General features: G+C 38.7%; 1 protein-coding gene across 19 annotated transcripts in view; it reads right to left on the bottom strand.

Moving 5' to 3' along the window:
- The window catches only part of mef2d (myocyte enhancer factor 2d), a 49,595-nt gene that overhangs the window by 13,333 nt on the left and 21,034 nt on the right, over positions 1 to 15,228 (bottom strand). For 10 of the 19 annotated variants that reach the window (XM_083552822.1, XM_083552836.1, XM_083552837.1 and 7 more), the window contains exons 2-4: positions 8,908 to 9,350; positions 6,544 to 6,747; positions 1,688 to 1,825 (exon numbers count right to left, since the gene is read on the bottom strand). In XM_083552822.1, the coding sequence (XP_083408948.1) occupies positions 1,688 to 1,825; positions 6,544 to 6,747; positions 8,908 to 8,961 (396 nt within the window). In that variant the 5' untranslated portion in view covers positions 8,962 to 9,350. Of the gene's footprint in view, positions 1 to 1,687; positions 1,826 to 1,910; positions 2,046 to 6,543; positions 6,748 to 8,907; positions 9,351 to 15,228 lie in introns of all 19 variants that reach the window. The other 9 variants (XM_083552834.1, XM_083552839.1, XM_083552824.1 and 6 more) reach the window with 1 other exon arrangement.

Raw genomic sequence — 15,228 nt, 5'->3', positions numbered from 1 at the left:
AAAGCGACCTTTATACATTTTTTCATTAAGCTTCGTTTAATCGAAAACCCACATCGTATCAACATATACACTTGTATTAACATATACCTGTGATTTGCTAACACATCAGAGCTCAACTGTTATAGAAGATTAATCAACACCTTCTGAACAATTAAGAATTCAACAAAACATACATTTTATATATATATATATATATATATATATATATATATATATATATATATATATATATATATATATATATATATATATATACATTTTACTATCAAATAATGCAACATCTAAGATTGAAGAACACATGAAAATCAAATAATGATTGTGTTATCTGTTGGAAAAGATCTGAGAGGAAACTCTTGACAGCAATAGCCCACTGTGGCATGCTGGTAGCCCAGGGGGATAAACAGTAGGCATGTGTTACAGCACTGCACACAAGCCAGGCAGTGGGGAAGGGGTTAGTGTGTGGTAAAAGTGAGAGGAAAACGGAAAGCATACAACACTGGACAGCACCTTGGACTCAATGACAAATTTGTAATGTTGCATAAACTCCTATTCTGTAGGCACGAACATTTAAACCAAGTTTCACAAACAAGCATGTTTGCCAAGTTTTTAAAAGTTTGCATTAACTTCACCGTGAATCAGAAGGTAGTGGAAACTACAAGGTTACAAATGTCCTTTGCAAGATATTGTAATATCTTTAGTAAAAGTATATTAAATCATCCTTGACTTCACGGTATGGTCTTGTAACATATAGATCAATACAGATTCTAGCTTATTCATTTTGCATTTCCTACAAGCTGTTTATGTATTTACTGCTTAAAGTGATTACTGAACTAAGTGAATAAAAGAAAAGAAAATCCCTTCACCAAGAACGGTTCCAATTCAAAATAATTCTAAAAGGCCCATAGCTGGGGTCTTTCAACTCTTTGAGTCAAATCTGCACTATGAAAAGACACAAGATTTAAAGTCAACTAAAAACTGTCAAACTGAAACTAATATCATTATGTATAGCTGTATTAAAGTTTGCCCTAGGAAGTGCATACTGTGTGCATTTCCCAAGTGAAAAAATGAGTGGGGTTACAGTTCTGCTATCTTTCATGTACGTGTGAGAGAGAAAGAAAGAGAAAGTAAGGAAGAAGTAAAGGAAAAAAAGAAAGATAAAAAAAAGAGAAACAAAAGCAGTGCTGTATGCTTTCGCTTGCCAACTCCCTTGAATGGTGTGCTAGGTGGCCCAATCATCATTCTCTACGAAGAGTCAGACATATTTGAGTTCAATTTTAATCCTTGCACTGATACTAGATGGACGAGTGAGGCCCATGTCTTTTTTCTAGCACTTAAGAGGAAAGTCCCATGACTCAGACACACATTTTTGGCAAAAGTTCAGTCATTGGTCATTGTGGATGACAGTTTTTTATAATAACAGAGCCAGCACAGGATCAGGGCCAAATCATATTCTGTTGCTCTAATAGCAGAGTAAAGGGGAGAATGGCGACGCTGTAAATATTGTGCTGTCCCTGTGGCCGAGCACACACATTCAGAGGAAATTAAGAGGAATGAAGGAAGAGGGGCTGGGGGGTAAGGTGTTGAGCTATGGTACGTAGGTGCTCTGTGAGTCGGTTGCTTGGGCTGACAGCAAGATCTGTGAGTTGCTTGCTGGGCCATAAGTGACCCCCTTCACACTGGTACTCACTGACAGTCTATAGCTCTGCATCATTTTATCAAATTCCTCGTCTATCTTTTTGTACTTCTCCTCAGTGCGAGGTGTGAGCGAGAAGGGCTCCTCAGGGTCCGGGCTTTCCGAATCCCGGTGCTCTTTCTTGTTCAGAGCCTTCATTAAGGTCCGGGACAGGATAGGGAGAAAAAGACAGAGAGAGGGAACGGGTTAGAGCAGCAAGAGAAAGAGGAATACTCACGCCATATCGCTTGAAGAGGATATCCAGTTCCTCGCTCTTTCTGAACTTGTCATCTTGTAGGGGGCTCTGGTCAATTGAGTCATCTCCGTCTGGCTCAGGACTGTTGCAACCGTTAAAGCCTTTCTTTCTCAATGTCTTTAACAGTTCAAAACAGGACAGAGAGGGAAAACATGAAGGCATGTTGAACAATCACGCCAATAACAAAGACATTTAAATGTTTTGTTACATTTGTTAGATTTAACACCATGATGTTCTGAAACTGCAAAGTATACAGAAAGCTGAAAAAAAAAAAGATGGGTGACAAGAAAAGGTGTGAACGTTGTTAGAAATGGAGACATCCTAGTGAAGCTTTGGCATGGAATGGTCTTATTTTTAGAGGATTTCCCACACAAGCTTTCCTGGTGTGACTGCAACCCAAAAGAAAGGGGGCTCTGACCAGCATACATCCTCCTCTCACTTTCCTGACAGCAGTATGAGGTAAAAAGCAACTCTACCAAAGAAAAAAAAAGCCATCACTGCCACCACACAGAAAGCTCCAGAATTACTAAGATCTTAATGCAAATTAGCAAAAACAAACACATCAAATTAACTGGCAATGTAAAGTGTAATGTTTTAAACTTCAAAATTGTGTAGTTTAGTTTTTTTTTTTTTTGGCAAAACACTGAGCTCAAAGATTGGTATTTGGGGCCACTCAAAACAGCATGCTATTGTTGAGAAAGTTTGATAAAGATGAATCCAATACAAATCATCAGTAATGAAACAGATGGATGGGAACATGGAGCACACAGAGCAGTACAGTTACTACTGTGCTCTACTAGTGCAAATTAAGCTGAGGTATGCAAAAATGACAGCAAAGGAAAGGGAAAAAAAAAAAAATCTCCATCAGGCACTGACAAGGGCACCAATGCAATCCTGTTAAATCACACGTCTCTCTCTCGCTCTTCCCAACACAAGCATGTCAGCTGATTTGCTTGTCTCTGGGCCTGGGCCATCTGTTCACCTGTCCCTGTGCTTCTCTCCTTGCTGGCTCTCTTTAATGTGACCGGCTTCTATTGTGTTGCCAAGGTAAGATTCCCCTGCAGAGCTCCATGCGCTCTGAATGGTTGAAGCTCGTGTTTTCGCTCTTCTGCCCCTCCCCCTCGGTTTTCCCCTCCCCAACACTTCCTTCCTGCTCTCCCAGCCTTCATAAGCCTACTCTCATTTATCCTCCTCCCTTCTTCGTCCATTAGTTGCTCTCTCGTTCTCTTCTTCTTTATGCACCTCATGCTCTCTTTCCCTGTTCTTACGCTCGCCCACGACTTTTTGGACTGACTCATTCCAGTCCTCTTTTCCTCATATCTATCCATCCCTACATCCTGCCACCCGTCTCAAATTCCGAGTGCTTATTTTCCTTTCAGAGCCTCATGCTCTCTGTCATGCTGGCGTGTATGAGGGCGTTTGGTGTGGGTTGCTGTTTGTGGAGGCAGAATATAATGCCAGGTCCCATTTGCGTGATACGGAGTGTGTGCGCTGCCTCTTGTTGTCCCTGGAGAACACACACCCGGCCAAAGCATTGCAATGGCTAGCCAAAAAAACAGAGTGGCTACACAAAAACGTGCCAATATTTTATCTATATGCCTAACTCTGCTTTGCAAACTTTTGAAAAGGGATTTCCTGCATTAGCCTGCCCATGTTTTATATATGGATCTAATGTAAGTTAGATTGGAAAACAGTGTAAAAAACTTGGGTGTGCTTTATGGAGTTGAAATGAACCACTGCTGAGAAGCATTGCTAGCTTTTAATTCGAGGTAAGGTGTGTTAAGCTGTGCTTAACTAAAACATGGGCCCACAAGATCATCCTGATCCACTTCTGTAGTGGCTAAGGAGGATCGGATCATAAGAGCTTGTTGTTCCACCACATGCAGATTATACAGAAAAGTACAGAAAAAAATGGTCTGATTAGGCTGCAAAGTGCATGAAAGAATCACCAGCAGTGGTTCTTGTTCTACTCTCCACCTTCTTTTATCTTGGACTGGAAACACCCACAGGCATGTTTCCACTGAAGTTTCTGAACCTTTTAAGCAAGTGTTTTGCAGCTCTCCAGAATGAGAAGTGCACTGTTCCTGGAAAAGTTCCTAGTTCCTGAACTTATGTAAAATAATACAGGTGATGCAAATGCATACACAAGCAGAGCAATGGATATGACAATTCTGCATGCGGCAACACGGTAGACATTGAAGATAAGACTAAAGTTGCATGCTCTTTAAAGTAACACTTTTACACAGTTGTGTGCACCTTAAGCACAAGTGCATGCTTAAATAACATTACCACTTGTTACGGGGTCATTGCGGTAATATGAAAGCTTTGTAGCGGCTTGTCAGAGATACACAGGTTTTTGAAATTTTCTGCATTTGGTTTATTTACTGTAGTCTGCATTTGACCTATCAAACCACTCACAATATAGCATGTTCCAGGAGTCCCTGCTACATGGAAAAGTACTTATACTGGAGCAAGAACTGATAAGGTTCGGGAACAAGTTCTCCACTGGACACGTGCCTAAAGTTAATGAGTAGCTGAAGATGAGGACAACTTGCACTAATATTCTGGTTTTATGTTCTGATCAGGTAGCTACTTTTCATTTGGTCTAGCTTCCTATGAGCGGTTAATAAAAGTTGCTGTTATCTTAAACAGAAATGACTGCCGGAGTTTAGAATACTTGTTTAGCCCCCACAACACCGTATATTTCTGAATGTCCCTTGATTAGTAACAGTAACATCAAAATCGTTACTTCCCTCAAAGTTTCTATAAAGAAGGAACATGAGATGGGAATGTCTCATTGCTTCTTTCCTCATTCCCCTCCAACTTCTTCTTCTTTCTTATTTCATCTTGGTACATCTCTTGACACTTGCACTCTCTTTCTCATGTCCCTTTGCTCTCTCATTGGGAGTTGCAGTCAGGCGGATTAACAGACTCTGGCAGGAAATGCATGCAAGCCACACACACACACACTCACACACACACACACACACACACACACACACACACACACACACACACACACACACACACACACACACACACACACACACACACACACACACACACACACACGGCTTTGTGCAAGACACTGAGAGATTCTGGTGAGTGCACATAAATATGCATGACTGCAGTCATCCAATAATGTGATGGCATGCCTGCCTATATGTATGTGACTGTGTTCAGTAGAATAGAGCACAATAAATGCCTAGAGAAAGGAAATGTCTTCAAACAAACACTGATTTGTTTATCAATTTATACTAAGGTAATCATTTCTAAGCATAATTGGTAATCTGCAATATCTAAGGACTGTACAGTGGTATTAAAAAAAATCCAGATGCTATGTGCAAATGAAAAAAAAAAAAAAAGGAAAAGGACATGCACATTTTGGAGCATCTGAAGGGATGTACAGTGGCACTGCTGTCTGCTTGTCTAGCTTCTCAGGCCCTACTGCTGGATGTCAGGGGTGAGTGGAGCTCCTGCCATAACACACTGCATCTCAATATTACATGAAGCAGCTTTCAGGTCCACTGCACACTCAAGCACACCACACAAAAACACAAAAACACAAACACACACACACACACACACACACACACACACACACACACACACACACACACACACACACACACACACACACACACACACACACACACACACACACACACTGTTACCCAGTCAGCCTTGAGCTGACATGGCCCACAGCAGCACCAACACCCAACACCTCTACCACATTACATGCGTGCTCTTCCTCTTTTACCCACATACACACACATACACGATCTGCAGCTGTAGCCAATAAGAAGCATGCACATCTATTAGTGTGGCCTCCTGTCATGAGAAAGCCTCATACTGCTAGTTTTACACCCTTATGCACTCTCCTGACAAGAAATATGCGCTCTCTCCCACAGATCTCTCTGATGATTCTTTAAAAGTGTAGGCAACTACGCACTCATTGAAATCACAGTAACTGCTGTTAGTTAGCTCATATACTTGTGCAGCAAATGCATTATCTAAAATATTGAACAATATGGCCTTGCTACACTTGGCAGCCACATCTCAAATTGTTTAGAATAAACAGGGTTTGCAGGTTGTGTGTGTGTGTGCGAGTGTGAGTAGCCCTCTCTTTTAGGCCAAGGCTAGGGGGAGCCAGAAGGTCCAGCTGTCCCTACCTCTGCTGTCCGACCATCTTCCAGGCAAGCAGCCAGTGGCTTACAGAGACTCACATGCCTGTAAACCTCACCTACACCTGCAGCAAGCTGCTCCCTCTCAACCTGAAGGCCATGACCCCAAACACTTGCTTTTATTCATTCTAAAATGTAACCATACAAGCTAAACTTTAAAAGCTAAGCTTTTCGAGCTAAGTGATCAGGAAGAAGACAAGAGGGAATTAAAAGAAGAGAAAGAATTATATATATATATATATATATATATATATATATATATATATATATATATATATATATAAAACCTATATTTATATCATCTATAGACATCCAAAGAAAATTCATTTACACAATTAGCATTATAAAGGCAGAAACCTGGCCAAGAGATTTTTAAAATGATTTTTAACTTGAAAGTAAAAAGTCATCTTGTTTGTCCATGGTTGCATTACCTCTATGATGTCTGCGTTGGTCCTGCTTTCATGAGGCTCGTTGTATTCTGTGTACTTGAGCAGCACTTTGTCCATGTCGGTGCTGGCGTACTGAAAGAGCTTGTTGGAGTGGTTGAAGATGATGAGGGCAATCTCACAGTCACACAACACACTCAGCTCATAGGCCTTTTTCATCAAGCCGAACTTGCGCTTTGTGAACGTCACCTGGTGGAGAAGAAAAAAAAACTTAAAAGAAGGAAGAGATGAGAAGAAATAACGGGAGGAATGTAAAACAGAAGCATTGGATACAAACCAGAAGAGGAGAAAGTGTTGAATATATAAAGGAAGACATGAGCAATAGTGATCCCCCCCCCCACACACACACACACACACACACACACACACACACACACAAATAAAATAAAAAAATTAATTAATAAAAAAATGTTTGAATGCTTTATAATAAATATTTATATTTTTATATATTATATTTGCAAACATTTATACATAAGTTCAGTATTCCTGAAATTATTTTATCAGTTGTCATCTTTCTAATTTCATCTACCTCTGACAAAACTAGCACCCCTCCATATTACACTGATGCAACTCTGAGGAAAATATTAAGCCTGGTGCCCTTTGTTTCTTTTTCGCATGTTCCCTGCAGGCACAAATCAAATTATTTTCAAGTTGTTTCCATAGGCACCAAGTCTACACTCTTCCAATCAGACCTTCTCCATCTGCACCTCCATGTAAATACAGAAATGTGTGTGTGCGGGCACGCATATATACACACACACACACACACACACACACACACACACACACACACACACACACACACACACACACACACACACACACACACACACACACACACACACACACACACACACACACACACACACACAGATAGAAACAGGCACACGCAGATGGAGTGCCACAAATAAAGAGCTGTATTGACCATATTCCATCTGCTGAGATACAGCACCCTTCTAAAGCCTCGCTTGAAACAATGGAACTGAACACACACAAAAACCCACAATATTCTTTCAAACTTAATAAATCCAAAGATAAAACGGAACATTCCATTCACTCCATCTTCATTTCAAGCTGCTTGACCATGAAGAAGAAAGGTCTTTTGGAGCACACTGCAATGGGCAATTAAAAAAATCAATCGCTGGATATTTGCAGAAGATAAAAACAAGCTTTTTCTTTAGAAAAACAAAACATATAATGAGGCCCCTAAAAAGCATGTGATATATTTCATTAAGAGAAAACCGTACTTCTAGTTTGTTAAATGTGAAATTTAGCACAAACAAGCGCATGATAATTGGCATCAAAAATAGACTTGCAGGTAACCAATAGCAACATAGGAAGTACGAATAAAACGTGTGCATTTGCGGCATGTGGCAAGAACGACTACCTGGTTCTTCACACTTCTTCTTTCATTCCAATTAACCTCGGAGCTGTGAGCTTATCTACTGATCTTTACACATCAGGCTCTCACCTGCTGCCGTCAGTGCTGAAGTTTTCATGTGTTGCTCTGCATATGCCTCTGTAGGCACTTCTCTATACATTTCATTCATTTCTAAATTACTGTTATGAAAGTCAGAGTGTAAAAAACTAAAGTTTTATTTGCAGTACATATACTTTTAAGTGTTGACAAGTGATTTTATATTAATCAAATCAGATTACTTGACAGTAACACTGGATATAATTGAATGTTCTTGTAAGAATAGGCTGAAAACAAGAATAAAGAAAAAGCTGAAATTAATGAATGGACCTTTGGATAAACAAAAAACCCGTGTTCTGTATGTCTGAAGGAGAACAGAGCTGAGTAAGAGCTGATAGCGGGCCAGTTAAGTATAGACACCTGGAACAGTCAGAATGTCACAGGAGGAGGCAATAAGACCTGGTGGGCTTTTAAAAATCAAAAAAGAAAAAAAGATCTAATTATGTACCTTAGAAGAGAAAATGAAAGCACACATAGACTTGCAACTCATTTCAACAGACTGGTGGTAAGATAGGTGAAGGTTCAACAAACAGCAAATGAGAAAGCTATTGAATATAGCAGATGGCATAATTCAGAAGTACAGGAAATCTAAATACTGCTATAAACTGTATTCAGCTGTAAAGTGTGCAAACTGAACTGTGTATGTGTGTGTGTGTGTGTGTATATATATATATATATATATATATATATATATATATATATATATATATATATATATATATATATATATATATATATATATATATATATATATATAATAATTCCATATTATTGGTAATAAAAGCATTCAAACACACACACACACACACACACACACACACACACACACACACACACACACACAAACACAAAGAATTTGCCCAACTTCTCACCTGTCTGTTCCTTTCATCTGTGATTCGCTGGATCTGGATCTTTTTCCTCCCCATGTCTGCTGTGATTGGCTGGGTGGTGATGGGGGCAGGATGGAGCTCGTGATGAGATCAGATGGCAAAGGTCGTGGCCGTCCTGATGAGTATACAGGACCTCAAATGGCAACTAGGCGCCTGTCTTTTTCTCGCCCACACACTGTCCCTCACTCTCCCTGTCCCACCTGTCTGAAGCAGCTGGGCTTGTGACTCTTCCCCCACAGTGGGGAAAAAAAGGAGTGTGTAAGTAAGAAATGAGTGAGGCCTCCTGGCAGAGCCTTCAGTTCACGGATTGCTCAGGCTGTAAATCATCCGCTCGGGGTCTGTAATGTGCTCCAATCCCAAATGAAATAAAAATGTGATGATGATGGAGATGAAGATGATTATGAAGATGATGATGGATTATGGATCTAAAACAGAAGAGAGCAAAAGAGTTAGACCAAAAGAACAGCAATAGGCATACATATTTTACATTTGGCCTCAGACCCAACTAAAACGGCTGTGGCACAAACCAGAAGGCCAGCAATGTCAGAATGTTCTGTGAATTGCTCAATCACTCTAGTTCATAGCTTGTCTCAGGCAGGGATGTACATGCTTTTAAATCCTGCTTGCACAGTTCTTATCTTGGCATCAATATTTTTTAATGGATTTAATTGGTACCGTTGCCCAAAATATAAACAACTAGTAGCCTATATCAAACCATCGCACCCTGGACCAGGCAGATAAAAAGCATAATTGCATGTTCAGCTAATGAAAGTGGTCTTGATTTGTCCTGTGAGCGTCATAAAAATATTCGACTACTTCCTTAATCTGGAGGCATCTCTTTCACCCACAATAACATGGGAATAAAATGAACATACAAAATGCCCAGGATGCTGCTTATTCCATGCTCTTTGCTGTGCAGTGTGCATGTGGTGTTCTTAAAGATGCCTTTGTCAGTAAAGTTTAACTTGTCAATGGCAGACTTTATTGATGAAAGTTCAAAGTAAAGATGAGAATCATGAACTGGACAAAGTGTAAATTAGGGCAGTGGTGTCTCATGGGTTAAGGTTAAATTGTTAAATGCTTTAAAATAGATGGCCATCCAGGGAACCTCAGTCATGCCCTTGAGCATGGCCCCTAACCCTTAAGTGCTCAGCTGCTTCAAGTAAAAAGATATGGCAAATAAATGATAATGTAGCGCATGCATGCATTCCTATCAGGACAGCATCTCAACAGGACTGCTCAGATAAAACGTGACTTTGACTTAGTTTGTTAGTTTTACTTTGGGTTTTTTTGCAAACAAACCAAATACCTCAGGTATCTAATTAGCTTTACCCATCAAATGTTTGGCTGAAACAAGCTTAAGCTGGTTAACATAGTGTAAATTAATAAGAATCCTTGCTCTGTTTACTGTTTAGGAGACAGCCTGGCTAATTAAGACTCATGCCCATATGTATGTTTTGATTTAATATTCGGTATCAGTGCTGATGATTTAAAATAACTAATTAGCTAAAACAAAATCTATATAGCTGAAACATGTACCAAGCCTTCCCTGCCATGAAATATCTCTCGTGAAAGGAAAACAAATGCAGTTAGGTTTGTTGTATAAAAATTAAATATGCATAAAAATATGTGACAACTGTAGTTCTGTCTGCATCAGACATTTAGGATTCAGTTCAATTAAAATGCAAATATCTAGATCATTATAATGGTTTACAGAAATAGAGCAAATGTTTAAAAAAAAAAAAAAAAAAAGAAATTAGTAAAAAAAAAAGTAGCATGCATCATGAATGGTGTGCATATTTAATTGCCTAACAAGCAGACAGAAAGTGTTTTTCAGAAAACGGTGAAGGAAAATCTGTACTACACTGCAGAATGAGCAGCAGGATGAGATGAAGAAGACACTACTCTGGAGGATTGCATTTCCCTTGGAGATGTTAGGGCAGGAGGAGGTGAGCTGTGCTGTATCAGCTTCATTAGAGACATCACAGTCACATCACTGAGCCTCGCCGACCTGCGGCAAGAGACTGCATCCTCGACAGGGCTAGGACACGTGATTATAAACCAACTGTCAGCACACAGCTATTTATTACCAAAAATAATAAAAAAAAGTGTACTGTATGATTATTAAATCGATTCCAGCCTCGTCCAACAATGCCTTTCAAACGTTAGAACTCAATATCCGAGCTTTTGAGTTCTGACTTTTTGTTTAGCGATTGCCTGGGCACTGGACACAGTAACATTACCCTGCTCATACAGCAGTTCGGTTAAAAATAAAAGGCACTGAAACAAGCACTAAGCACAGACGGCTGTGTGCGGGAGTCGGGACTTCCACAGTCAGCACGTGTCTGAATGAATGGAAGCATGAATGAGCTTAATGCTACCTCAAAATAGACATGTGGGCTATGATAATTTTAAAACCTGCTATAACTATCTCGGCCTCAAAAAAAAGCCTTAAAATAGTGTTCTATATTTACACACAAATCCAGACTGCATACACACTCGCATGACTGGAGCCTGGAGCGCACTCTCTACTACAGAAGGCGCAGCATCAAGGAAGTAGGATTTCCTCGTCATTACTTGAAAGAATGCCCTATTAAAATTAGGTTAAGGAGTAAAGAGGGGATTTATCCCCAGTTCCCTTATAGCTACATCCAGTGTTATTATAGATTGCTTGGATAAGAGAAGGATAAGCTTTAGTTATGAGGTAAATTTCACATAATCAAGATCATTCACATTTTCATAGCATGTAAAGAGAGTTTTACAAGAGGCTAACTATGTTCATGTAACTCACTATGTTAGTTCATGTAGGGATGCTTCTCAAATTGAGTTCTTTCACATTTCAAAACATTCCACAATACTGGATGACTCAAACATATAAATAGCGTTTTTATATATATATATATATATATATATATATATATATATATATATATATATATATATATATATATATATATATATATATATATATACACACACATATATATACACACATATATATACACACATATACACACACACACACATACACACACACACACATACTCTGTGCTGAGGACTACCATACAGTAATTTGCAGTGAAGATAATAAAATCTAAATCACTACAAATAATAATAATAATAATAATAATAATAAATAATATTAATAATTATAATATTATTATTTTTGTAGTGATTTAGATTGTATTATCTTCACTGCAAATTACTGTATGGTAGTATATATAAAAAATTATGATTAAAATAAATCTATTTAATGCCAACCTGAAAGATGTGACAGTTCACTGGCTGATTTGCAATTTGGGGTGGCAAATGGACATGGAGATGTTTCCAAATTTGTCTATTAATATAAACTATAAGGAAAATATTTGTGGACACCTGGCTATAGGATTTGTGTGTGCTTTTTTGAACATCCCCTTTCACATTCAGTCCCCACATTCTGTTAAACATCCAAAGGTGTTTAATAGGGTTTCGATCAAAGTAAACCATATGGTAACTTGCCAAACCTATTTCATTCGAAATAAATAAATAAATAAAATTATGTTATAGCATATTAAAAAATCCTATATAAACTGTGTGCCTCCAACTTTGTGGTAACAGTTTGGGGAAAACCTACACATAGCTAGTTTTGGACAGGTGTGCCAATAGTTTTTCCCATACAATGTATGCTCATTCTCAATAAAAAAAACAATTTATTATTTAACATCATTTTGATAGGTAAGAACTGTGTGGGTTTGGACTCGAAATACATCATCGCTAGTTTTATTATTCAATTTTGCGGTGCAGAACGGTTAGTAAATATGACACCATCACATGCATTCATCCTCCAGAGATGTGTGTGGCGACCGTTCTTCATTTAAAGAAAGGACTCGTCCAGCTTCAAAGGCAATGCTGCGTCAGACTGTGTGTTGGAATATGGGCCCAGCGCACATGAAAAGCTTTCTTTATCTACAAGCCGAGTCAGACACTAACCTTTAACCCTGGGAGCACAGAGCAGGCTGCTTCCCAGCTCTGATCTGAACCACTCAGAGCACAAACAAAACTATTCCACTGTACAACAGTCTTAACCAAATTGAAAGCTGCACTTATACCATCCAGTCGCCTCTTTTGAGTTAGCAAAGAGGTTATTTTTCTCAGAGGTCTGTCAGAGACTACTTGGCATGGTAGATCTTAATGGAGTTCACGAACCAAGACCATCTCTATATTCAGAGGAAAACCCATAGTCTGAACTCACAAGGTAGAAGAGACTGCAGTTGAGTGGACTCTGAGTGACTGAGTGGTGGGTTTCAGATTTTTCTAGAAGTCTTATCAAAATGTTATTAAATTTGGTAAAAAGAAAAAGAAAACTGGACAAAAAGTGCTCTTAAGCAACTGAATTAAGATCCAAGTTACAGTCAGAGCTGTAAGCATATCACTTTCAGAAAAACAAGCTCAAAACTGACGAGTTTACAATAAATGACAGAACCCACATTCTTTTAGACAAATATTACTCTTAAGCCCATAAAATACCCCAAACCATGCTTTACATTATGCAAATACCAGACACAGAAAAACAATCATTTCATAGACAATGACTGAACTTAAATAAAAACTACAGAGTATGTATATGCATGATGGGTCCTAACAGCATTTAATGGTTTATTTTCAACATTACATTTATTTTTATTTATTTATTTTTATGTAGTTGCTTAGTAATAGTATTGTTTTTAAAACTTGCAAGTGGCACAAGAGAAACGCGTTTGCTTTTTCGATGGGAGATATCCCAATGATGTCACACTGCTGAGCACAAAAGTAAAAAAGTTGAGACGTGGGCTGTAGTCTATTGCATTGCTCTCTCATTGTCAATCACTGTGTCAATCACTAACCAATTTTGAGTGTCTGTGAACCCTGAAGCTTTCCTCTGGGTGATGCAGCACATGTAACAGTATGCAAAATGGGGTAGTAAGATAGTTACCCTACATTATCATCGGTGTATAACTGTCGTGGGAAAGGGGCGTACTTATCAGTGGGTGGGAATTTTGCAGATGGCCAAATTGGAAGAAACACCTCCCCAAAACCAGAATAGCTAAATTTTTAAGACAACTGACTCATTATTCTGAATTAATGGTTGATGTATTGGTAAAAATCTCCAACCCCCTCAAAACCCCCCCCAAAAAAACCTTTTCATGTGGATGACTGCAGTTGCTTAAGGCCACATCAAGGCAATAAAACTAAAATGCCTCCCTGCTCCTGACATTATCAATGCCTCCATTCCAGACTACCAGGTTGTAGGTGCTAGAACAGAACTGATTATGCTGAATTTAGCTCTTAACAGCTCTTTTGTGCTGAAAAAAGTATTGGATGACTTGATAGTAGTAATAAAGAGGTAACATGACATCTGAATACATACACAAACACAAACACAAACACACACACACACACACACACACACACACACACACACACACACACACACACACACATATATAGTTAGTATATTTATCATATTTATCACTACTACTAAAATCATACATATAAATGACTATGACTAGTTTACGAGCACAAGCAATAGCACAGATCATGATAAGAAAAAAGTAATTCCATTACCCTGTAGGACAATGCAATAATCCTCATATGATGCTAAAAAATAAAGATAAATGCATCTAAATTGTTTTAAAAACAATGTGTATGATCCTTCAAACCAATGGTCACAATCAAACACAGCCCAATGCTTATAGTAGCAGGCTAATCAGACAACACTAGAGTTACCTGAATAAGAAAAGCGCACTTGTGTAGGTCTTTGGAGTTTGATTTCAAGCTGTCTCTGGTGCTCTGTGTATGTTTGAGAGAGATTATTGGCAAGCTTTATGGCTCAAACACAATTAAAGTGCTGCCCGTTTAGGAGCCAAATCTTCCCCTCTTTCCTTCGAGCCTGATTTTGATCACATGCTCGTGCACCACTAAGCTCTGCCTCTCATCTTACACATATGATCTTATCTATGGATAAGACTCTAAGGACTCTTTAGTAATCACTAATCACAATAAAAATGATATTACAGTCAACCCCGGATCATTCGCGGTTTAAAACCCGCGGCTCGGAAAATTTGCGGGTTCTCATTTGTAACCTAACTAAAAGCAAGTTGCGGATTATCCTAAAATAAACAAAAAAAACCAACAAATTTTTGTATTAAAGTGACAATGTCTAGATGAATTCACTAAGGTACCATAGGGGCTGCGGAGGTGTGTCTAAAATTTGTGGATTTTCTGTATATGTATACATAACATAGTATATGTATACGAGTATCGATCTGACCCCGCTTTAATGTG

The sequence above is a fragment of the Silurus aristotelis genome, assembly GCF_946808225.1.
Source record: "Silurus aristotelis genome assembly, chromosome: 1".
Taxonomy (NCBI): domain Eukaryota; kingdom Metazoa; phylum Chordata; class Actinopteri; order Siluriformes; family Siluridae; genus Silurus; species Silurus aristotelis.
The sequence above is the reverse complement of the archived record's forward strand: the minus strand, read 5'-3'. Positions and strand labels throughout refer to the sequence as shown.